The sequence below is a fragment of the Anoplophora glabripennis genome, unplaced genomic scaffold, assembly GCF_000390285.2.
Source record: "Anoplophora glabripennis isolate ALB-LARVAE unplaced genomic scaffold, Agla_2.0 scaffold182, whole genome shotgun sequence".
Lineage (NCBI taxonomy): Eukaryota > Metazoa > Arthropoda > Insecta > Coleoptera > Cerambycidae > Anoplophora > Anoplophora glabripennis.
Window position 1 is genome coordinate 656,982 of NW_019416287.1, and position 27,545 is coordinate 684,526.

Below are 27,545 nucleotides of genomic sequence, written 5' to 3' on the forward strand. Positions count from 1 at the left end.
AAACTTCGTGGTTAAGGAGTGGTGTATACACATTAGGCCGCGTTTAAGCTACGCTTCTAACTGACCGTCGCCGTCGTGGTCGTAGTGGTAGGTTAACGCTTTTGTAGAAATCTTTTAGCCTGATTTTATTACTTTTTATTTATATTTTTTGTAGTCCAGGTTTTTAGGTTAAGTTTAGTGATGTATTAAACATTAATAAAATGTGCAAACAAATTTGAATATTCTATTTTGTCAAAATTCACACACTTGATAAGAATTAAGTTACCCACATAAAAAAATTTTACCTCCACACAACAGAGATACGCCATTATTCCATGGCTAGAAATTGGCCTCAATGATTTGGGATCGAGGGGGATTATCCCTCTTTATCCTGCCTCATCTCGTGTAGGCCTGGACAGCCTTCGTAGGTGGGCCCCATCCGTCGTCTACCCCGACCGCAAATGCGGCCGGTGTAGGCGCTTTGTGGGACCTCCTTTTGTCCTGGCTGGGCCCCGCCGGCTAGGGCCCTTTCTTCTGGCGCTCTTCTTGCTTCGCCGGCTCGTCTGTGTAAACCCCGGGGGTAGTGTCATGTTTATGTGAGGTATGGTTGGGTAGGGTAGTGCGGCTATGCGCTTTGCTAAGTTGGCCCTTAGCCCAGCGCGGGTGGGGAGGGGAAAGAAGGGTATGGGGGGTGTGTATGTGTGTGTGTGTCGTTGTCTTCGTTTCTTGATCCTGGCTGTCTCTGAAACAGAAAAGGTTAGCGGGCAGGGGGGGAGATAACACACCAATCATTCAACGAGTAAAACCTTTCAACTTTCAGGTCTAATGATAGGTTAAGTGAACACATTCCTGCCACTGAAAACTGAAGGAATTGAAGCGTTGCTTAACGCAGCCATTGGATTGGTATTCTGCGATTGTGATGTGCTGTGCTCTGTACTTCAGAACTTGACATTTGATTACAAATCTAGTAATCTAGAAAAAATCTTCGACTTAATTTTGACTTTTGAGAGGTGGTTGGCCTGTAGTTCCATTGATTTCTCTTGTCGTTGTCGACGTAAGAAAGAAGGTATTGTTTGCTGTGTCTTACTAATTTTAACAAACGTAATTCACTCGAAAATATGAACTTCTCAACGAAGTTATGTAGGATTCATTTAATTAGGTATGTACCTTTGTCACTATGACCGGCATTAATTACGTAATTTATTTTTTTTTATATTTAGCGGTGCACGCTTAATGTCCCAATTAGGTGATTTGGGCAGTGGTGCAGGTAAAGGTGGTGGTGGTGGCGGTTCTATAAGAGAGGCTGGTGGAGCTTTCGGAAAACAAGAGGCAGCCAGAGAAGAAGAGTATTTCTACAAAAAGGTTAGAACAGAAAAAATATTAGTAAACTGCATTAGTTGCTGGTGGATTTCTTGATACGTCCAGTTCCGAATAAAACTCGGTTAACTAATCAGACTTCTAATCTAAACTAGGTCACCAATAACTCGTCTAAATTAGATTTTGCTGGAATTAAGTTTAAAGATGAATCTATAAAAAGATCTTGGTTTTAGCCATAACTTTACCCCAATTCTAAGAATATTTGTCTTAATATTATAATTTTTACCTTGTTTATAAAAATTTGGTCAACTCTATCTTAAGAATTTACTCATCTAATGACGGAGTTTAGTGAATGTATACTTGTGGACTTTCTAAGAAATTGAAAGATATGAACTTTCAAGATGAGATATAAAGACTTCTTTAGTACTAAGATAATAGGATTTTTGTAAAGCAACATACTGAAATCTGAATTTTTAACTTCTTATGGCAGAGATAAGGGCTAAGTTAACATAAAGTTAGGGTGAAACTTTTTTAATAAACTTATATGTTTAACCACATATAGGTAAATTAGTACAATTCTTTAAAATTAAATTAAGTATAAATCAGTTTGATGTAGCTTTGTTATGAATCAGTAGTTTTAAAAATATTATAGACATTTTGATTGTTCTAGTGAATATGTGAATATATGACAATTTTTACTTAACTGAAAATTGACGCCAATTTAATATAAAAAAGTAGTAATATGCAAAGTACATTTTTTAATATAATGCAAATATCATATACAAGATATGTGGAAATGTTGCTCTTAAATTAGAACAATACATACAGTACAATTTTATTAAATTCTACACAAAATTAAAAATTTCAAAATAACATGATATTGTAAAAAATGTAACTTCCATTTTTTAAATTATATATTTTTTCTATTAGTGTTTCTGTTAATTTTCATATATTTCTTGGTTTCCTTTTTTTATTGGGTATTTTACCACATTTGATAATTTTAGACAAAAATTGTAGACATTTTGAAAACATTAACTAATGCTTTTTTTATTTAATTCTCATTGTGAGATTTCAAAATAGGAAAAAAATAAATTTTAGAAGCAACCTTTGAATTAATATATTATTTTTTAATTATTTTGCATAATTTTTGTCTTCGTTTTCTGTTTATTTGGGTATTTTGCCACGTGAAAATAAATATAAAAAACATACTTATGGCTAGTTAACTAAAAAATTGTTTCAAATTTATTTTTGCAGTTGGCAAAATATTCAAATAAATAGAAAGAAATATTATATGCATAAGTTTTATAAGTAACCGATGTAGTACCTTTAAAGTCCATTGTCCATTGTAATATATAGTCAGCTGATAAATATGATTATCAATCACTTCCTGATCATAATCTGAGATATTTGTTAAATTATGACTGGATACTGTAAGACAGCAAAAGTATGTAATTTTAATTTAACTAATTCATATTTATCCTGATTCAAATTATCACAAGAAAATGTCCAACATTTTACTTATAGATTTCAATTAATAATGGTCACTGTTTTAGCAAAGGGAACAACTGAGCAAGTTAAAAACTGAGCTTCATGATGAAATTAGCTTTCACGAGGAACAAATTAAGAGACATCAGGAAGCCATCGACCGTCACAAGAACAGAGTACAAAATATTGAAAAAAGTGAATAACTTGATAGTTTTTCATTGTTGTTTATAGTTGTTATGATATGGTTTGCTTTATATGTTCTATAATAGTACTGCAACTTAAGATGTGTAATACTTAAATTCTTAATAAAATGTAGATCAATTTCTGTTGTTGTCTTCTAAAATATGACAATTCATCATCACTTTCAATAGTGTCTTGCAAGAAAAGTAAATACAAAATTACTATTCCATTTGGTTACACTTTCTGCAATACACTATATTCAGATTATTTTGTGTTCCTCAGGTGACTCAGGTCAGTTGTAAGATCTGTAATGGTGTAATTAAAAATTAAGTACTACCACCAATTAAAAAGTGTGTGTAGCAAATTTAATATAGTCTGCCCATCTTGAACAGCCTATTAAGCATTTTTATTAACTGCGTGCAACTGCAGTTTTCAGAAAACAAAGTATTGCATTGAATACAGGTAAGTTTTTGAAAATGCTAAAATAAGTCGTCAGTTTTCGACAATCCAAACAAAATTAAAGAATAAAATACAAAGGTCAAGATATGCGATGATGAAAATGCAACTGAGTCAGTAAAAACAGCATTTCACATATCACAAAAATTATATTAGAAAGTGCATATTATTATTAACATCTTAATAATTATTAGAGAAAATTTTTCTTTGAGTAATGAAAACAATGGAAAATTGAATTTACTTATCATTTTTACAAGGAATACCCTGTATACTTAATACAATAGTAAATAAAATACATAGGCAACTTAGAAATAGTATTGGGCAGCTGGAATTTAAAAATATTTGTGTAATTATGACTACATGTAGAATTTACGTCTAAAATGCCACATACACTTCCTTTTACTTCAACGATTTTGGTCTAGTATAATGTTTTGTGATTTTGTACCTCGGGTAAAATTATCGAGGATGAACAAATTTTATGTTACGTAGGTAATATTTTAAAATTATCGCAAGGTGCAAGGTATTGGTTATTATTATATTAAAAAACATAAATAATTAATTAGAAGCCCACCTAACAGGGTGTAACTAAAATGCTTGATCAAACAAACAATGATGTGTACTAAATAAATTAATTAAAAAAAAGCTTATATAAACCTGAGTCCGGCAATACTTACTTTATTTTCAAAATACAGGACGCCAGTTTTTTAAAATTCCATGCGTTTTAAATAATAAGCAAAACCATGGGTGTAGGGAGGATATTATTGAATGGTATTTTTTCTAGGGGGGCCGTGCCCACTCCTACCCTCTGCTAGCTACATGCCTGAGCAAAGCTTTAGTTTTTGATTATTCACAATTAATAGTTTTTTATAAAAGGAGGCGTAGTTTCGGAAGTTTACTTACATTTAATAATTTCGCTCACAATTTTTTTCTAAGATATTCCACACCATTTTGATTAACCATTAAATGCTTGTTTGTATTTTTGCTGCATGCCGCCAATATGCATAATTTTCTAGAAAAGTAGTACAACGTCTTACATGTTATTAGGTAATTATTGCCGAAACGTCACCGTCACGTCATCAAGTTATTTTTTATATAATGATGCAAATAACTTAAGTGTCACAGTTTTCATGAATGAAATTAATATTTATTTACAAGGTCTTCCTCAACTGTATCCTGTATTTCGAAAAGGAAACATTTCTGGACATGTATTTGCATAAACTTTTTCTGTTAACTTTTGACTTAGAATCTGCCACTAATGTTGGAGTAAACATTTTATTTATATCCTGTATATTCAGCACAACAAATTTATAAAAATAATGAAATTAGAAACCGGTTCAAATATTATAATGTCTTATATCTACATCTTTATTTTCACAATAAGTTGAAATGCAATATATAAAATAATACTTCTCATTAAATTTTTATACATACTTTACTATCTGTTTCAAATTTTAGCGCTCTGTGATCAAAGATTAGCGCATGCGTATACCAATCATTTTAATCAGGTTGGGCGATTGATCAGTGCACCGAATGCTTTAGTGAGTTTTGTTGTGTGTCGTGCCATATTATTATTTTTTTAAGTAAAAACCATATAAATAATATTTAAAGGACCACGTACTATACTTAGTGATGCATTTTAGGATATCTATAATACTATGTTGGGCAGTCCTTATGGGATTTGCGACTGCAACTCAGGTAAATAAAGAAAATTGTGTGTGTATGTGTGTGTATTCAATGTATCCTTCTTGGGATAACCTTTCTGACTAAGTGACTTAAATATGATTTCCCCGTTACCTATTGCGATTTTAATTAAGAGCAAGCTGATTTGATTTACTACGTAAGTAATAAATTTGACAGGATAGTTTATAACTTATTTCACTTATCGTGAATTTACTTCAAGTGGAATTCCAAATATTTACACTTAAAAAATACTATAGGTATCTGTCATGACCCATTTTCATAAAACCTTTTTCCCTCCAAAAGAAAAATGCAGTAGGTACCTACCTAATGACCATATGTGGTATATTAATTTCAGATTCATAAAACGACCTTACTTGAATAAAATACAAAATGTTTTCCGGTTTCTTTGCTTATATAGGTACATTTAAAAGTTAGTCTTGCCTTGTCTTGATTGGTAAACATATTTTTAGCTACCTGTATATGTTATTGGAACTGCTATCTTATAGAATTCAATAAATAAAATGTAGGAATTGTTAAACCGATATTTCTAAGAAAAATGTACCACCTAAATTCCTATTGATTAACATGTTTATACATATATGGGAAATATTGAAGTAGATAGGTACCTATCTAATTAAAAATACTTTTATTGTCAAAAGTTTATTTTTATATGTAGGTATTTTAGTCATATCTGTATATCTTATTTGAAATGTGGCGTATTGAATAATACAAATAAAATGTAGGTATAGTAGAACTAAGTATTATGTCGGAAGAAAAATGTATACCTACTTAAATTTTTATTCATTAACAGGTATATATGTAAAAATCCTAAAATAGCACTGTCAACCATTTTTTCCACGCAGGTATTTCAATATCGTCATCAGATCGTCTAAACATAATTTTAATTTGACTATTTGTCTACAATAAATGATTATTTAATATCATTCCTTAGTCGCACATATTTTTCTTTTCATTTCCTTATGTGTAGTTAAATAACGCAGGTTATTCTTTTACTCAAGTTTAAACTGTAGAATTTTTATTATATTAAGTGAGATACGGTTCTACAATGTACAAGATGAACAGTATCGTCATCATTCATATTAACTCGTAAATAAGCACAGAATAAAACCCAAATTTCGAATACAAAAGAAGATAAAGGTCATAAACTAATTAGATATATATATTTTATCTGACAATTCTTAAGTTAGTTGGAATCGTAAAGCCAGGCTCAGAATATTCAAACAGGCAACAAGCATTTTAAACAAGAATAAGAATTATGCAATGCGTAATTTAAATACCAAAGATTAACGTTTTAGACCGTGAATCGAAGTGACGGTACACAAACACAAACCGTTCAAACTCCAGCTGGAATACCATCCATTGCACGGTTTAATATACAGGGAATATTCGCGTAATGTTCTACCTTATTTTTTTTGTTTTGGAAAGAAAAATGACGTGACCCAAAGTTTTATGATTTTTCTACAATTTCAAAGTAATGCTTAAAGCGCCGGCATTAGCATTTAGATTAGAATAGGAACATATTTGATCCATCTGTAATAATAAGGAAGATATGGCTAAGAGTCTACTCAATGTGTTAGAAAGAAGTTATTAGTTATTGTTAATTCCAAAGAAAAGTAATTTTTTGTAACGCATTACTTATGGAATACTTGAGGGTATAGGTACTCTTTTGGCAACATGTTTATTATAAGAAATGTACCTGTAAAACCTTATCAATGTAATCCTGAGAAGGCGTTCTATCCAAATATACAGTGTGTAGTAGCAACTTCGGGACTAATTGGTCTCATCGAAATAAAAAATTTTCCCTAAGACGATTTCCAAATATTCTACGTTCCTTTAGATTGATTTTATGAAGCATGGTTTTTAAGCAGTGCAAAAGCGCTAGTCAAAATTTGTTGTAAAGTACTCATTATTATGATTAAATACTCAAGCTTATCAAGATTAATTACTCAAAAATATTAGAAAAAACGAGTAAAAGTTTGAGAATCTCACAGACATAAATAATTGTTTTAAAACAGATTACTCAAATGCTACTCAAGCTTATACAGTAAATTGCTCCTGCGATTTACCTCTCGGTGTTTAATGAAGGGCAAACCGCAGGAGCAATTTAGTGTTAAAGCTTGACTAATATTTGGATATTAAAATATAAATACAATTATTTAATGTCACGTGTAAGATGCGCGCATGCGTCATCTTATTAGAGTAACGAAATATGAAAGCCTGTATTTTAGTAAGTATACAAATTTTCATCAGCGCTTCCCGCTCGGTTTTTAGTTAATTGCTCATAAATTACTTCTATTTATTTATTTATTTTCTCTATAAAAATACTGAAAAAAAATAAAATTCCTAGATAAATATAAAGTAGCTGACCATTTTACTATCACATTTTCTCCTTTAAAGTACTGCACAGTAAATTTTCTAAATTCCACTTTTCAATGACTATGATATTTATTTTCTTACTTTCAAATATATCGATTCAATAACAGTGTGTTGTACAGTTCAAGTTATTTTTGTAACAAGCTCATCGAGGGGGATATCGCAAGAGTAATGTGGTGTACAAGTTTGAAAAATATTTGGGTATTAAAACAATTAATTACATGTATAATTCGCGTATCTCCCTCGTCACCCTGGTCTTTCTCTGTTATTTGAGTAACACTCGAGTAATTAATTATCAGAGTGAGTATTTTAGTGTACAAATTTTGGCCAGCGATTTTTCTCGAAGCTCATTGGAAAGGTGAAAACCATACATCCATGGATGCCCGTGGATGACTTTCCAAATTGGATGTCCAGTACATTTTTGGGGAATGCGCAGTTGTCGTTATACTTTTAAAGACACATAGAGACATCTACGGGCATCCGTGAAAATTTTGGGACTTCCATGCACTAGTAACTACACATCCATCGCTGTTCAACGTCTCGTTTATTTTATGTCTTTGAATGATACATCATTCAGTTGCTTTCAGATCACAAGGAAATATCTTCAATTTTTTATTCGAACCGTTTTTTTCTATGCACAAAAGTAAAAGATATGAGGGGTAGAATATTACGAGAATATAGTGATGTTTTTAATTGAAATACCAGATACTAGTACTTATAAACACATGCCATGGGCAGTCAGTTAATTTATAGCAATGGTCTTTAAGATGGTACTGGCAAAGCATTTGGTACACCCTGTATTGTTTTCTGTTGCTAACGTTTATAATAAAAAATAAAACCTATACTAATAAGGAATGGAAAAAACAGGTGAAACATAATGGAAGAAAAACATGGATGAGGAAATATTTTCTGAAAAATTACTATGCTATGAACATTCCAAACAATGAAAAATCATGTTTAAAAATATCAGAAACTTTTTATTACTTACTCGATGAAATTGGAGATAAAATGGGGGTAGAGATTGCATATTTTCTATTAATAAATAAGTTTTTTTTAATGCAGATATGTCTTCAATCTATACTGGATATAAATCAGAAAAGGGAAGAGGTTCTAATAAAATTCTTTACTATTGCTACTGGATTATTTCAAAATAATATAAAGTTTAATGATATTGTGGCAAACGACTCTGCGGGCTCCATACCTCCATACCCTGTTCAACGTTGAATTACTCCCCCAATATCTAGGAAATAGCTAAGATTAATCGTCAGCAGACTTACCAGACAGGCCACTTTCGAACTTATTAATTGTCGTTAGTATGCCATGGGTGAGAGAACCGACGAACGATTTAGCTATGTGGATGTTTATCTGCCGACATGTTTTGACTGTGGGTCATCGATTATGATGACTATGATTCTAAATATATAAATATTTTAATTACAGTATTGTTGCCTGATGATGTGCAATTTCGTCAGTATATGGTACGAACTATTAAAACTGTAAAATAACTAAAATGTCAGCGGGTTTTTAAGGTAGGCAAACACTTGCCGGCAAAGGACGAAAGACACGCATGAGATTTTTATATAGTACCACATTTTTATTAGCAGGATTTTATTTAATATTTTTATTCGGAAAAATGTATAATTTTTTAAAAAATAACAAAACCAAGATGTACCGATTTGCATTTGGATCGGGATCAGCTACATTCATGTTATTTAAAAAAATTAGCAGTGCGCCTTTATCGCTGCAACTTTTGGACCCGTGTTTCCAGGATACTGTTTGCTTAAACTGACACGATATTTATGAGACAGTTTATATATCTACAACAGTGTGCCAGAACATCCTTTTTATATTTTCATTAATATTTAATTAGAATTTTAGTGTATAATTATAGTATAGTGTATATTTAGTGTACATGATTCCTATAATTTCCCTCATCTTTTGGCTCATGAAAAATATTGAACTACCTAGGTCCAAGTCTAAAGAAATATAATTATATTGTGTCCAATTTGTTTGTTCAAATTGGAATAAATTGGATATAGAGTTCAAAGCTATTCAAGTTAGATGATTCATAAAAATTTAAAGGAGTTCTTTGAACTATTAGTGTATCGCACTCGAGGGGCGATCCGCTAAGGAAAAACCGTACGAAGATTACAAAATTTCTGAAATCTCTTGTAATGTATCTGCAGATTTCAATATCAATTCAAAAAAGATTACAAATTTCATATAAAAAATCAAGATTACAATATCTTTCAACAGATTACAAAACATTTCAGGAGATTTCAGTTATTTTAGTAGATTTCAATGGTTATTTAAGATTTCAATAGGATTATTAGAAATTAAAAGAAGATTTCAAAATTTCTTAATAAGATTTCAAGGAATACGGGACGATTACTTACAATAAGTTTTGAATGTCCATTTGAATAAAAATAATTGAATTAACTTCAAATGTCATTCATTTCATTCATTAACAGTAGTACTTTGATTAAGAATTTCCAGTATCATTTTTACGCAAAAATTGTAACATTCTGATTAAGTTTTTGTTCGAATGAACGTTAAAAACTTTTTGTCATGACAAAAATGATAACGCCATTTTGAAAGTAGGTAAGTATATATTTTTATTGAAAGATAAAAATATAATAATCCAATAAACTAATAAAAATAAAAAAATAGAATTATCATAAAATAAACATTTTCCCAAAAAATAAATAATAAGAAATATATTAAGCTTTTATTAACACTTGTATTTAATAATTTACCTGTATACAGCGTATTTAAAAAAGGCGCGGCAATATTTAAGGGGGTGATTGCCCAGGTCATTTTATAAAAACAAGTTCCTATAAACATACGTCCGCAAACGCTTCGTTACCGATCTACAGTGTTGAAATTTCATTAAAAAAACAGTAAAAATTAAATTTCTGTAGATCGGTAACGAAGCGTTTGCGGACCTATGTTTATAGGACCTTTTTTTATAAAATGACCTGGGCAATCACTCCCTTAAATATTGCCGCGTCTTTTTTAAACACGCTGTATACAAGTAAACTATTAAATGCAAGTATTAATAAAAGCTTAATATATTTTTTATTATTTAGTTTTTGGGAAAATATTTACCTACTTTCAAAATAGCATTATCATTTTTGTCATGACAAAAAGTTTTTAATGTTCATTCAAACAAAAGCTTAATCAGAATGTTACATTTTTTGCCCAAAAAAAATCCTGATACTGGAAATTCTTAATCAAAGTACTATTGTTAATGAATGAAATGAATGACATTTGAAGTTAATTCAATTAGTTTTGTTCAAATGGACATTCAAAACTTATTGTAATCTTCCCGTATTCCTTGAAACCTTATTAAGAAATTATGAAATCTTCTTTTAATTTCTAATAATCCTATTGAAATCTTAAATAATCATTGAAATCTACTAAAATAAGTGAAATCTCCTGAAATGTTTTATAATCTGTTGAAAGATATTGTAATCTAGATTTTTTATATGAAATTTGTAATCTTTTTTGAATTGATATGGAAATCTGCAGATACATTACAAGAGATTTCAGAAGTTTTGTAATCTTCGTATGTTTTTTCCTTAGCGGATTGCCCTTCGGAACACAGCAATCACACTATATAGGTTTTGTGTAGCATCCTTTGGAAATTGAGGAAGGGGGGGCGTTGTATAACGACTACATCGACGAAATTCGTTAGCTGATTACACAGATTACAGCGAGGATTACAGATAAGATTACATAGATTACAGACACATTACATAGATTACAGATAAGATTACATAGATTACAGATAAGATTACGTAGATTACAGATAAAATTTCATAGATTTCAATTTTAAAGAGATTCTTAGATGATTACAAAATTTCAAAAAGATAAATATTAAAACGTCTTAATTACACGGAGATTGCAAAGATTTCAGAAACAATTACATAAGATTCCAGGGCAAACGTACGAAGATTACATCAGCGGATCGCCCCTCGATCGCACTACATATTTAGGTAAATGCATAGGATAGCACCTATATTAAAGTGTTTGCAGCGCACAGTACTAGAAAAATGTAAAAAGTGTGTGTTTATAGGTGTAACCTTTAAAATCGAGTAAAAAAATACGAGAGCTAAAACTAAACTATAATGACTGATCGATTATTATAGATAGAAAGTTACGGATTTTGTGAACTTTTACCACTTCTGTGAGAGAAAAGTTCAGCTCAATACAGATTTTCTGTTTTTTTAATATTTGAGTGTAGCCAAAAAATGAAAGTTTTGATATTTCCGATTACTTCTGTAGCGGCTACAATTAGACTTTTCTTCTAAAAGGTGAACATTTTGTTTTACAGACATTTTCGTGTAAAATTCAGTAGCATACTTAATTTTTTAATAACTCTTATAGATCAAACATATTTTTTAAGTGGATATCATAGTTAACCATGGCCTGGTTAAAAAGAGGGTGTTCTGCAGTTTTCAAACATATACAGTAAGTGCGCTAATAATTGCCACTTTACCAGTAATTGCCATTTTATTATTACACCTAATCTCGGAAATAAGATTATTTATTTATTTTGTATTATCTTATACCAAGTAGAGTTGATACAGGTGAATTAGTTATGCATAACTTTATAAATATTTTGTTAATTTTAGTGTTGATCTTGGCAATTATTAGAAACAATGTTGTATAAACCGGTGGAACACGCTAAAAAATAGTGTAAATTAGTGTCAGAGTGCATTCGACCATAGTTACAAAAAATGGGATTAATTAAAAAATGATAAATTTTTTCTGGACCTTACAATGGCAGTTACTAGTGCAGTTACCTTATACAAGTATATTAAAACAATATTTGATGGCAAAGAGCAAAACCAATTTTTGAATAAGTTTGTATTTACTTCATAGATGAAATATAAATATGAATTGGTTTTTCTTCCTCCAAAGCCAGCTATACCTACATATACAACGTCTTTATAAAAAAAAACTATAATTTTGATCCGTAAGTCGAAAACTATAACATTTATTCAAAAATTAAATATACTGGATTATACGCAAAAAAATCTATCAGCAAAAATCCCAATACTTTAGAAAATAATTCAACTGTAGTCGTTAGAGGAATCAAAAGAAGATACTAAAGTTTTCAATTTTTAGCTACAACTCGAAAATTGACCTGAAGATTTCTGTTAAAATAAAATGTTGCTATGTGCTATGTCTATTCATATCAGGAGACTGTGGGGACATCGTTTTTACTATATTTTAATTTTTTGCCAGATTCCAAAAGACGACGAATGCAAAATAGTATTCCAGAATCCTTGAGGAAAATGACGTCAGTAAACGACAATATGCAGTAATCATCGGACTTTTAAAGTTGTGGGGAAAAACAGCTTTTCCAACGCTCAATTTTTTCGAAATTTTGGGTTTTTGATCCAGGTCAATTTTTCATCAGTATTACTTTATAATGCAGATTTCTGCTCCTTCCGCAATAATATTAAATTTTTTTATTTAATACAGTTAATTTCAATAAATGATTTTATTTACTGGAATACATAATGTAATATCTTTATTTTTAATACATTACTGTTCTTGTGTTTCTTTAATAGTGCATCTTTTCGAATAAGCCCGGAAGAGATAAAATCGAAATCTGAAAATTTCGCGTTTTCATAAAATTTCCCAAACTACTGATATTTTCGCTTCCTGTCCAATGAATCATCCACAGAATTAACTGCTATCTATCTTTGACGGTTTCTGAGATAGCAATTTTATCGGATCTAATTGAAAACCTCACACCTACTTAGATATTTTATTCTAATAAAATGAAACTTAAAAAGAAATTAAGAATAATGTACCGTGTTCGAGAAAATTTCCTACTCGTTTCATGTTTCACGTTGCAGTCATCTAGCCCATTCACATGGTCATACTTGTAAGACCGAACACATTAAAATAATACAAATTCATCAAAATTCCCTATAGGTATTCATTTTAAAATTAAAAAAAATGAGTTATTCACGAAATAATTATAGTACTGAAGAAAGTATCCTAAAATATAGGTTGTTCCGATATTAGGCATTTTATTAAAATAAAAATTTTAGACAAATTTTATATGAACATAGGCATCATAAAAATAGATTGCAGTCCCCATGTAAGCCACTGGCGGTTTTTTTCTAGATGATCTGCGAAATTAATCAAAATAAAACAATGATATATGAAAATCGATATTACTTATGGTTTTGAATTTAATGGTCAAAATGTGATTTCTATACTTTAATCAGATGCGTTCGATAGGTTTCACCATCTGAGCATATATTTGATTTAAAAATTGTATTATATTCCACAAAAATATGTGTTCTTAATTGTAAACCATTTAAATTGATTGCAGGTCATGAAAAATAGGATTGTTGAGTATTACTTAACAAATTTCATGCGAAAATTTATTGAATTTGAATATATACCAATGAAATAAGTTACTGTATTAGTGCTATCATAGCAGCAAGAAAAAAATATGTAGAAAAATCAACGATATTTCAAAAACTTCCACAACTCCTTATAAAAATAAAGTTAAAGAAAAGTAGTAAAATAAGAGTACAAAAAGACGTTTGATCAACATATCTATATAACTTATTTTCACATTCTCCCATTACAAATAAAATTGTTTTGTGCAATTATTCTTCCAAGATCTCAGTAAGTTGTCATCTCATTATTATTATTAGCAATCAAATAATGTTTCAGAGCATATTGAGTAAGGCCTGTGTGTTGAAAATCTAACCTATCGAAACTAAGAGTACATTTTCGCAACAAAGGTGTCTAAGAGGTCTAATTTCTGGCACAAACAGTTATAGGTTAAAAAATAAGAACAATATTTTTCCACAAGCTCTCCTAATTTAGGTCGTCCCTGAAAAAAATTTAGAAAATTATTTTTTAACTAAATAATACTCAGTTTCGTTATATTATCCGGTATCCCTAACAGTTTTGAAGATATTTGAAGACGTTTCTCCACTTTGTTATATAAACTTTTAGTCTTATTTTTTGATTCGTAGGATGCTGTTGTAAAATATCGTAGGCTAATTTTGAGACACCCTGTATTGTACATACATATATATACAAAATTCCTAAGTTTGAAGTAGCTTTGGTAACTATGAATCAAATATTTTTGTAAAAGAGATACTTTTTTTATACGCAGGTTTATAGCAAACGTCAACCCCGGCGGTAAATTTAAACTGTTATTTATCAGTACTCTAACTTTATTAATCTTTCTCAGTCTGATAAGAGGATATTAATTTAAACAAAAATGCCGTAAACATGTTTTTGTGTACTCTGTTCAAAACTGATTTTTTATTTTCGCTAGAAAGGCCTCGTTGAACTCTTAAAGTTATTTTGAATATACAGGGTGAGTTATAATTTCTTTTTTTAATTTATTGACGATAACTCACATTTTTAACAAGATATTTAAGTGGAACTTGACTTGACTGAGGGATGTTTTTCAAGTAGCCAAGCATGAATAATTTTTTTTATGTAAACCATAGAGGTCGCTAACACCTTAAATAGTCATGTTTATTTTTACTAAATAGTTTTGTTGCTAAAGATTTTCTGAAATGGTACTTTATCCACTGTAAAAAAAGTAATTCTCGTTCCATGTCGCTAAAATACGTAGTTCCTGAGATAAATGGACCACAATTTTCTACAGTTACGGACAACTGGATATTTGATGGTGTTCTAGACTAATTCAATTTCACATTTTTTAATAAATTTGTAATTAAATTAAATTTTTACGATTCGAATCAACGTATCAAAAAACCAATGTCTACGGAGATACCTATATGTAACGCTTTAAATGAAATAAGCTAAATTCACAGAGCTGTTATATCTCAGATGTTGAATTTTGAATGGCGGCAAACACTCAGCTGTCCGTAACTGATAATTGCAGAAAAAAATTCAACTCAACTTTTGTCATAAACTATGTATTTTAGCCATATGAAAAAGTAAATAAAGTGACGCTTTAGAATAAAAGTCTCTAAAAGAAAAAAAAAACGATTCAATTCGGCTTTAGGTTTCCTTATATGTATTGGTAAAATTACACCATATACAATTTCATAATTATTACATGTAGATAAGAGCTGTTATATTTCAGATGTTGAATTTTGAATGGCGGCAAACACTCAGCTGTCCGTAACTGATAATAATTGCAGAAAAAAATTCAACTCAATTTTTGTCATAAACTATGTATTTTAGCCATATGAAAAAGTAAATAAAGTGACGCTTTAGAATAAAAGTCTCTAAAAGAAAAAAAACGATTCAATTCGGCTTTAAGTTTCCTTATATGTATGTATTGGTAAAATTACACCTTATACAATTTTATAATTATTACATGTAGATAGCCGCCCATATTTATGGTCGGCCGTACACCATTTCAGTTCCTTTTTTATTTTGATCTTACAGACAGTTTTACACAAATATGTATATGCAATACGTGACCTTGCACACATCTTAGGTGCCTCCATGAACATAATGAATTAATATATTAGCCCATATTTGTATTTTAGTACGGTTCTGTCTACTCTATCTTGGAGAGGATGCCGAAAAACGGCGCAGACAGAAATTATTGATTTCTTCGTATAGTCCGCCATTGCCGTCGTTGTTACTCTTTGGTGGTATTCGGCAAAAATTGTTTTTGAATATACAGATACCTACAATGAAAAATTAATAAATCAATATATACCTACCTACCTACTTTGAAATAGTAAATTTTGCATTTGAGTAAGTAAATCAAATAAAAATAAGTACACTTTCAGTTGTCATTTTATTTGTTACTGGTGTGCATGATTCAGTACGATAATTTTAAAAATATTGTAGTTTTGTAATAAACAACAAATAAATTTGATTTTATAACGACAAAGTGTCAGGCTGTCGAAAAAAAACAAAAAATTTTATTTTGCTGTTCATTGATTTAAAAAGAGAAATTTCGCATTTTTATGCGCAAAGTAAACAACGGTACGAAGAATTTTTTGCGTAAGTAATTCATGCCCCAGATAAACATAAAAGATATACCTACTTATATAAAAATGGAATATTTATATAATTCACCGGGAAAGTTTACATGCATATTTTGAAACAAATTGTTTATTTTGAATGTTTAAACTATTTTTAACTTATTTCATACATTTTTACAGTTTAGTTCATTCATAATATAAATTACAAATATATTGAGGAAATAATTTGTTTAATTAAGAAAAATGCGATTATTACGTATTCGGTTAACAACACTATGTAATATTTTTATTTACTACTACTTATACTTAATATGAAAATCTGATACGCAGCAAGTTATAATTAGTCCTTTTAAACTGAAATTGCAGATCCAACGTAGTAGTAAAGATTTTAACTTTAACAATGAAGATGCCGACATTGAGGGCAGTGGATATCATGGAGAGGTGACCCAAGACTTGGAATCGAGTGGATCTGGTTTAGGACCTGACGATGAGGATGATACTGATGATGATAAATCTCGTTCTTGTAAGTTTCTTATCAGTCTATCTTCTATTTACTCTATCAATCATATTTCACCTTATTTACCTTAATATCATATTGGTCATGAGTTAAAGACGCAACAAGTAGACTGATCATATAAGAAAACTATTTTTTGTTTCTTCTATTAACGTGATGTGGGCCCAATTTTTGAAAAAGACATCATACCTACATATTTTTTTTATTATTTCTGTCTCAAATTACAAATAGGTACTTCTATACTATTTTAGTCAAAATGATTAAAAGCTATTTCATCAAGGTTAAAGTTCAATTTTCCGTGTCCATCTAGATTGCCCAGAAAGTAATTGAAAGTTTATCAGAAAAATTAAATTTTTAATAAATGACAAAAACTTTAAATTTTATGGCTACTTAAAGATTACTAAAACGATTTCTCCTAAAATAAATTATTTTACACATTTAAATAAAAATTGCTGAAAACTTTATAGACATGGTAAATAACAAAATATCATGGAACTGTTTAAAATGTCATTTGGAATGGAGAAAATATAAAATGCCCAATTAAATTTGGAAATCCATATATATTCCATAACATATTAATATATTTTACTCATGTCATGTTCAATATGATGTTTCTAACGCTAATACGAAATGAGCTACAGGAATGACAGTATAACTTGCGTCATCACGTATATCATTGGATATTGATATGCACTAAATTAAAATCCAAAACACTTGTAATATAAAAGTGACAGACAAAAATAACTCTTAATAAATTCTGTTATCCAAGGCATGGGTACAATACCGAGTGCAGGTATCTTACTCAAGACGATTTTTTCTGTAGCTTTGGAAATATCAATAATACAAAAAAGTGTCCCAAATAAAAGTCATACCAACTCAATTTCACTATATCTTAAAATTATTTTCGGTCCTACAGGATGTCTCATTTCTTCTGTTTGTTACTTTTTTCATTATTTCAAATGGAACACCCTGTATATTATTCTCGTTCAATTTTCGTTATTTTGGCGTTGAAAAAAATAATTTGTAGAATTTCCGAAAATATCAAATATCTCCAGAACTAAACGATAATAAGACGCGGTTTTCACAATTCGTTCGAGTATAAAAAAGCGTATCATCTGCATTACATTTCAAATACTAATTACGGATCTCGGAATTTTATAGGAACCTTATGTTAAATTTGACACATAGAAACAAATTGTAATTTCCTTTCGATTTTGTTAAGGTATGTCAAGGTTTGTTTCTGTAAGATTTTGCGGTTTCTCATATTTTCTGTTGCTATTTCCGTATTAAAAAATGATTGCTACGTAGTAGTGATGCCTAATGTAAAAGCTACCTACGTATGTGAAAAATATTTACAAAAATATGCAAATAAATTTCCTGCTGAGGTAATTATAATTTTTATGAAAATATGATTATATAAACGACATAAAAAACGCATACTAATAATAATAATGAAATAATTAATAACAAAAAACTGAAAACGTATTATAAAAGCACTAAAAAGATCTTCTTTTTTAATTTTGGATATCTTGCATTTCAGTAGGTGTAGAATAATTTTCACGTTTTGTATGTATATTCTCATAAGAAAAAGTCAGATTTAGTTAGATCGGGAAACGTAGCAGACCGATTAAGAGATCTAGGTCAGGTATGTATTTTTACTATTTTGAATTGGAAACAATGCTATTATGTGATATCCAGTTTTTATCAATAAAATCGCAAATTATAGAAAATAAATAAAATCGAAGGAAAATGAAATTAAAACTAATATTAAAAAAAAATGTCCATGATTCCAACACAGAAATTCTAATGTCTGTAATTAAGTACCATTTTTTTATTTCACATTTAATGTAATGCGAAGGATACATTTCTCTCATGCTGAACTGCATGTTTAGTATCGAAGACATTTGATATTTTCAATGATACCTGTGTAAAAGTCAACTTTTTCAATAACATCAAATAACACCGAAACGGTACAACTTAGATCCAAGCTTATCGACATACGCTTTAGATTCAAGGAGAAATTAAAGAAAGGAAGTTGTATTCCATTCGATAAAATAAAATTAGGTAAGTTCCGGAACAAACGGAAATATAACCGAAAATAATTTTAAAATGTGAACATGCTGACTTGGCACAACTTTTATCTGAGACATTTTTTTATATTATTATTATTTACCAGTGATATAGAAGAATCCATCTTAATTGAGACACCCCGTATATTCCGGGCAGGACGACATATTTTAATTCAGTTTAGACTAACTTCCAGTTTGTGTGGCAATATTTTTATAAAAAAATGTTGCAATATTATTGTATTCACCATCCTGTAATACGGGTTTACAAAAAAATCACTTCTTAACCTCGAAAACTTATAATACTCATTGAACGAATCATTGTATTATCCAATACATTTCAAAAATTAGGTATACTAGATTTAAAGGAAGCCAAAAGACAGTGGCGTATGAACTTTTGTATTAATTTTTTTTGACGCATATAAAAAATGTTATTTCGTGACGTTTAATTGCCATTCTCTTAAAATTATCTTGGTTTTTGGATTTTTACACGTAAAATAATGCATCCATGAAGAATTGTTACTTTTATTTATTTATTTTTTGGCTTATCGCGACAGAGTATATTATTTAAATTATGTCACAATGTCGCTGTTACGCGTATGCATATAACAAATCTCCCAGAAAGGTTGGATGTGTATAAAGACGATTTTGCATCTACTGATGTCAAGAAATTTTGTCCACAGCTTATGACTATTTCATAGTGACAACTTATTCAAAAAGTGTTTGGTTTTACTGTTACAGATTTTGAAAATTTATTTGGTCTATAAATCGCTCCTAACAACGGTAGTAAATATAAAAATGACCAATCCCGACTTTAAAAACAATTTTTTTTTTAACAGAAAAGTCGAAAAAATTCTATTCTCTGTTCATATTTAACCTCGCTATTTAATTTATTTGTTAGTACGTATTTAATACTCAAAAAGAACATATGTCATTTAAAAACTATAGCCTTTAAAAAGTGTTTGAAAAATGGTTTTAATATGTTGAATTTAGATTTTACGTCAATTGCTTGGACTATTTGTTCCGACAAAGCTTCCAGGAATCTCAGATGATAGATTCCAAAAATCCCTCTATTGACTTTTCAAATCAACTTCCAAATCAGTAATTTTTTTCCATAGGGCCGTCATTTTGAATTTTCATAATTTCAGATATACATACATGTCCTTTTTTAAACTCTGCATGTCATTTTATATTTACATTTATAATTTTCTACCCAAATTTTAACAAAAGCATAATTTTGCATACCTAGTTGGCCTTGGATATACCATGACAAAATACAGTTATATAATATAGTTCTAAAATGAATAACTTTCCAAATAAATGAATACTAACCAAGTATTTCTCCATTTGTATTTTCATTTGCATTTGTCTCCATTTTATTAAATCAGTTTTACATTTACTAATTTTCTACCCAATAAATTATCCTAAAGAAATTGTTACAGTTCTCTTATTGTTGCATGTTACGATCAACTTTTGAATAAGAATTAAATAGCAAACTACAAATCATTAAGTATAACAAAATTTCAATAATGAAAACTTATATGTAACCTATTATTTAAATATTTAAATATGATGAAAAAATACATTTAACTAAAATTAGTTCTTTTGAATTAATTAATTAATATTTCACTCTTTAGTGGCTACAATATTAGTTTGACATGTTCTATAGTAACAACTACATTATGCATTTTTTATCTTACCATGGTCGACTGTGCAAAAAATTGTGTTTTTGTTCAAATTTGACTAAAATTACAAATATACCTACATTTTTTTAAGCATATGCGAAAACTTAAAATAGCGATCACATGAAAAAAAAATGCCAAATTCTGTTTTGCTCTTTCAATTTATCAGTTTATCACCTGATAAATTGTTTAAGAAATTGGCATATATGTATATTGACATGAAATACTTGTAATATAAAAAGTGTAACAAATGTAACTTCGTTAAACCTGCCAAGGAACTGGAGACAGTAAAACCGGTCAGTTTCAGTGATTTTAGTTACCCATAAACAATCATTGAAAAGTACAAATTTTAATTACATTCTACAATTTTTTGACTTTTTATTATAAAATGTTTAAATAATAGTATATATATATAAGGGATATTTATTGCAGTTGGGTTAGTTTGGGGTGAGTTATAATAAGTCTATGATATGTAGTCTAAAAAACCTAAATTAGCCAGTTTCATTGTAACATGTACAATTCCACAAAAAATGCGAATTGTAACAAATTCTTTACGTATTTCTTCAACAATTTAAGGTGTTAAAAATTGGTAAATATAAAAAAAATAGAGGAAATTATTGATTTTCTATTATTTATAATTAATAATCACAAAGTTAGTCAAAAAAAGGCAAAAATCAATGTTTTCATGCCTTTATCTAGTAATCTGTGAAAGTAACAAGAAAGGCATCATTCAGGAGTGCTTATCGTTGTGCAACTTTTTTATATCTCATTTTATCTCTTCCGTTCCGACCCCAACGGTAGGCATCCGTAAGTTTATGTACAGGGTGTTTCAAAAGACGTCAACACTATTGCTAATTTTGTCAAGTAAAAAAAATCTAAAGCTTGTTTACGATAAATTTGTCAAAATGGCATTTTTATCTAAATTATATCATATTTAGATAGAATTTCTTTTCGGGATGTAAGGTTTAATGAATCTATCTGTAATGGTTAAGGAGATACATGCCATTAAGTGTAACATGCCACAAAGAAATTTTGACGGAAATTTGTTGATTACTAAGACTTAAGACTATCATGTCTCTTTGTAATACTTTACACTCCCATACCGTTATACTTGTGGACCCATCAAATGTTACGTACATACAATGTGTTCCATTAGAATATCATTTAAACAAACATATCTTAAAAATGATTGTAAATTATTTTTTCGTTAAATCTACATTAATCAGTAGAAAAATTACATTAATCAGTAGAAAATTTACTACACCTTTGCAAATTTAAGTGGCTTTGTATCTAAATTCATCGATAAAGTTCGCAGTAGTGCCAACTTATTTTGGAATATCTTGTATAAACGGGTGTGTCAGATTTTAAGATGTTGTTCCTTGTGTGTAATGCTATTTTCGATATACTGAGTGTAAAAAATTTTGAAAAATGTCATACTTCTGAAAGTGTTAATCTAAACTAATGAAACTTAAATTAAGTATTTAGATAATTAAAAACAAAAATTTATTGAATTCATATAAATAGTTATAACAAATTTATAAACAGCATCAGAGACCTTCAAATTTCTCAAAACTTCTCCATTTCATACATCATCGCTGTTGATTAATCCATTTACCTGTAGTGAACGTTACCCATGTTTTATATACTTGAAATCTCATCCAATCTCAGTTATTCTGGATGCTGGTTGGTCAATTAGGTGAGATTAACCTAGATATCAGGTAAATAAAATACACTGCTTTTGTATACATATACAGGGTGGTCTCACGGATCTCAGATTGATTTATGGTATGTGTGAGTAACAAAAAAAATCATAAGAAATTTGTCATTTTTGAAAACCAGCTTGTTTAGTTAGATAATGATATAATTTTTTATATCTGCAAAGTGAAGTAGGTCTGGAAAATGTGACATTATTTTTCTGTTTCACCAATAAAAAGGCTACTTGAATTTAGTCATAAGGAAAATAAAATTAAATAATATTTAATAATTTTTATCAGAAGCACTCTTGGCACTATATCTTTAAATCAAAATGAAACCAAAAATCACTAATAAATTGTAAAAAAATTGTATTCTCACAATTTCTACATGAATTTATTTTTAATAAATTGACAACAATTTTACGCATAATAAATTAATTCAAGGTGAAAAAAAAATTATCAACTTCTTTGACTGTAAAACTACTATTATAAATATTTTGTCTAATGTAGACTCAGTATCATAATATAAATTATGATATAATTTTGGTTTTGTTTTCTCTACACCTAGAGGTCATCAATTTAGGTTATCACTGCTATGATAAAAGTTTGTTTTTCGGTATTTGCACATTTTCTTTTTAATATGGTTGGGGCTCCCTAGTTTCATATAAGATTATATTAATTAATTATAGAATTATAGAAAAATACATATTACAGAATCTATGGAAAAGAAATAGTTCTTTGCCATAGATGTATGTTGTATTCACCAAGTCTGTTTCTCAATGATAACGACTTTTTATTTTTTGTTTTTATATTATGTATATATGTAATTATATATTAATCTGTATAGAGATTGATTGGAGGATCTAGATTATAAATATGAAAAACAGAAAATACATGTTATTAAAATTTTTTTTAGAGAATATTCAGCATGTCATATCATTTATACTGAGTTCATATTTCTTGTTAAATTTTTTTGTTTGGCACATATATTGATTACATTCAGTAATAGTGGTGACTGGTGAAAATTAAAATGGCCATATTGTGATATTGAGGCGTACCGATTTTTAGGAAATTTTTATGCTCTAACTAAATTTGCAAAATAAAAAATTAAAATTGGGGTAGCCTCCCTTAAGATTCGAAAAGAGTTGCACATATATTCAATTTTTTTTCCATCAGCAATTTTTTTTTTCAAGAAATTCAATTTTCTATGAAAGTTTTATTTAAATTATCATTTGATACTAACTTCCCATTTCTTAAATTTCATAACGCTATAACTGTATGAAAAATGAAATATTTGTGATTTATATCTGTTTGGGTCAGTCGGTGGTCAAGCAGTTCGAGGCGTCAATATATAAATCGATGAATGCCTCTGTTGCGAGTTCGATCCCCACGTCTGTAAGACCGTAGATCAGCTATATTCGTGGAAAGGAATTAGGCACCCTCTCTGGGGGTATGGTAGTGTGGAAAAACATTGACTTGGGTCAGTGTGAGAGATTGAGGCCGGTCGGCGTTTAACCAACCCCTTAATTAATGAGGATTTCCAGGTTTTCCTCATTCCTGCACTGAATGGTGATTAGGGCTTACTGGTGTATTGGTTGATCATGAAAAAAAATATATTGTGTATATATATATATATGTGCAACCCTTTTCGATACCTGAAAGGAGGCTTCTCTTTCTTTATTCAATTTTTGTATTCGGCAAATTTTGTTTGGAAGTATTTCATCATGAAGATTCTCCGTGTAGGCGAAGAAATCATTTTTAAAAAATAAATAAAATAAAAATAAAAAAATAGTATAGGCTTTGCGCTTCACCATCAAAATATGATAACTTTAATTTTCATTAACTGTCACTGTTCCATAATGTTCAGTGGTTTATTCGATATGTGCAAAACACAACAAATTGTTTACAAAATATAATTCGCAATTAATTGCAGATGTACCACCAGTGAATAATCCAGTATCACCTGGACAAACGGAAACTGAAACTGAAAAAGGACCTGTAGAAAACAATCCCCCTCCGGTTCCCACTGAAGATTCCACAGTCAAAATGAATAAAAAGCATGAAGATCGCCCCGCTTCATTTTTTGCCCAGCCCGGCATGATAGCAGGTAATGATCACAACTTTTAATAAAATTTTTTTTAATGTATTTTTAATGTATTTTTTACACTGTGAATTGATAATCAATGTAATTCTTAAATTATTTTCTTTTTCAGCTGTTATCGGTGGAGCAGTTGTTGGTCTTCTGTGTGCTATATTAGTAGTGATGTTCATAGTTTACAGAATGCGTAAAAAAGATGAAGGGTCGTATGCTTTAGGAGAACCAAAACAATCTCCTAACTCGAATTCGTATAGTAGAGGAACAAACAAAGAATTCTTTGCCTGAAAATAGTTGTTATGAAAAAATGGACGGTAATCTCGAGAGTCTGCAAATCGCTCATCCATAAAGCTCAGGCAGACATTAGGGACTGAATCATCCGCTTGTAGTGAAGCTTATATGTTAAATAAAAACATTTACAAAACGTCATAACAAAAAACGCACATATTGCAGTAGAGGATACTTTCTTTTTGTTAATATCTATGTATAATACGTAATTGTTTTGTCATGATTAGGGTTTCAGTAAAATAATTTTTTATAAAGGAATAGAGAAAAATAATATTGGGTCTACTATTGCCAAAAACTGCCAACAGTGTAAGTAAATAATTGTGTATTATTATACTTTTTAAATTAAAATCATTCAACTTCTATATTTCAGTGTATATACAAATATATATATACACATATATAAATAGATGTACTAAAGAGAATTAAATGTTTTACGTCCATTTTTATTTTGAGTATATAGTACAATTTTCCCACATTATTAACTTTCATTTCATTGTTAATAAGTAACATTTTTTGGGGTACTATATGCTCAAATAATACTTAAATGTACCTATTTAATATATAGTAATAACTAGAGTATAATAATAATAATAATAATTGGTAATAGGAACTAGTAAATAATACTATGCTATAACTAATCTGTGTAATATTTTACACATGCTAAGTATCGTGCAGCTTTGATAAATTACTTTTTTCGTCTCTAATTGATTTCATTTGATATATCCTAAACTAAACTATTTTTATATCATTAAATTTAATTTTATGTAGATATCTGAAAATATTTATCTCGGAAAGCAAATTGTTTAGTATTAGGGGATATAAAATAAAATTGAGCATAACTTTAGAAACACTTTTCCCAAAAAAAAAAAAAAAACAAATAATACGACAAAGATTGTAGGTTTTTTTAAACCGCGTTAATTTTTATTAGACCGTAGTAACACATTTTCATGACAGCTGATATTAAATCAACAAAGTTTAATTTTTACAATGTTTGAAAAGTAAATGCCATTCCCAAATTAGTTAATATATGATAGAATAAACTAGACATTCCTTGAGATTCATGATTTTTAGGACTGTTTTAGAGTTTTATATGCAACTCATTGCGGATTAGATGAGATTTATTTGATCTGGCGAATAGTGTATTACAATATGTAAAGGTATGTGCGGTTTTCATGTCATACTCAATTGTGCATCTGATGTACATGCTGCATCACACAAGAAAAACGCACACGTCTCGAAAACTTATAAAGCTCTGGAATAGGACTTCTGTTGAAGTGTCATTAATAAAACAATACATCTCAATACATATTGTTTTTTTTTATGGCAATATAGACAAAAAGATAACTGGAACCAAACAAAGGATTAGTATTCTTAGTGTCTAATTTTTTTTTTTAATGAGAATTCCTGGCTGTTGATTGGATAGGGATACAATTTACTTTAAATTTGGAATTTTATATTCATAAATGAACTTCATTTAGATGAAATAGATATAGTATAATAGTAAGCGATGCAAAATATTGTCATAATGCCTTGTATATTATTATACCACTTACTGCGATATTTATATCCTAGATAATCAATTTTATTTTGTAAACCGATAAGGCCACTTGTGAACTTTAAACGAAAATCTTTAATGGTATATAAATATATCAACGATACAAACTTCTTATTATAATAACTTTTTTTAAGAAACTGACTGTAGGTATTCAAGATTGAAATGTATATTATTAGATTAAAATTAGAATAATGTTGTACAATCCAGTTGTAAATAAATAAGACTAAAAATTAAGTGTTGTCTTTCTAATCACTGAAATACACTGTTGTAGCATTACGACATTTTTAGAATTGTATAAGGGCCGTGACATGTACAGGCTGGTCCATTTTCGATGGGATTTCAGGGTATCTTAGAAATTACTAAAGATATGATAAATCGGACACCACGTTCTCGAGCTCGATTTTCATGGCAAACTCGATTGTCAAATAGGATTTTTGCTATATTCATTTGTTTCTGAGTTACAGGGCGTTTCTCGTTATTGTGACACTTTTGATTTTATTTTGCAAAATTCTGCGCATTCCCAAATTTAATACAATATTGGTTATGTTCACATTTAGACTGTATATACGTAAATAAACTGACTTTTTAAACATATCATATCATTCGTAAGTATGGAAAATACAAGTTTTCCGTCTTATGTATCACAATCAAATTAAATTATACATCTACTATGCGTGTCAAAACACAAGGCTACATCTTGTTGCTGACGTCATGCGCCAATAAGACTTAAGCTCCGCCTTTATTATGAGTGTAAGAATAAAATTTTCATTTTGGAAACAGCTATTAATTTTAATTAATTAAGTCAAGTTAGTTTAGGTCAGGTCATATTATATGGTCATGTATATGGTACTTAAATATTCATTAAAATTATAATTTAAAGTTGGATTTTAAATTATCGGCTCTTGAAAAATTATATTGCCTGCGCTAAGCAGCAGGGTTTACTTCAATTTTATTTGAGAAATAAAAAACTTGCTCCTCTAACAATCTATAGAAAACAGTCACTGCCTATCTAACCTATTTATAAAAAATAGACCCTAAACCCTAGTTTCATTTTTTATGTCGCTTTAAGTGACTGCGCGGAGACCACGCGCAAGTAGGGGAACCTCAAAAGTTGAAAGCTAAAAGGCAGGACAAAGGTCCTCGGTCCCAAATTATCGAGGCCACGTTTAACGCCAAAAATAACGACGCGGGCTT

At 29.4% G+C, this 27,545-nt stretch overlaps 2 protein-coding genes across 2 annotated transcripts; both read left to right on the forward strand.

Annotated features, from left to right (window-relative positions):
- Positions 1–979: 979 nt before the first annotated feature.
- On the forward strand, positions 980–3,103 carry LOC108910968 (ATPase inhibitor mai-2, mitochondrial). The gene is made up of 3 exons (XM_018715757.1): positions 980–1,138; positions 1,200–1,341; positions 2,850–3,103. Exons 1-3 carry the CDS (start codon positions 1,098–1,100, stop codon positions 2,982–2,984), a joined length of 318 nt encoding a protein of 105 aa, XP_018571273.1. The 5' UTR covers positions 980–1,097; the 3' UTR covers positions 2,985–3,103.
- Positions 3,104–4,930: 1,827 nt separating this feature from the next.
- Positions 4,931–26,585, forward strand: LOC108910958 (syndecan). The gene is made up of 4 exons (XM_018715745.1): positions 4,931–5,112; positions 16,824–16,980; positions 24,347–24,520; positions 24,627–26,585. Exons 1-4 carry the CDS (start codon positions 5,047–5,049, stop codon positions 24,794–24,796), a joined length of 567 nt encoding a protein of 188 aa, XP_018571261.1. The 5' UTR covers positions 4,931–5,046; the 3' UTR covers positions 24,797–26,585.
- The last annotated feature ends 960 nt before the right edge of the window (positions 26,586–27,545 follow it).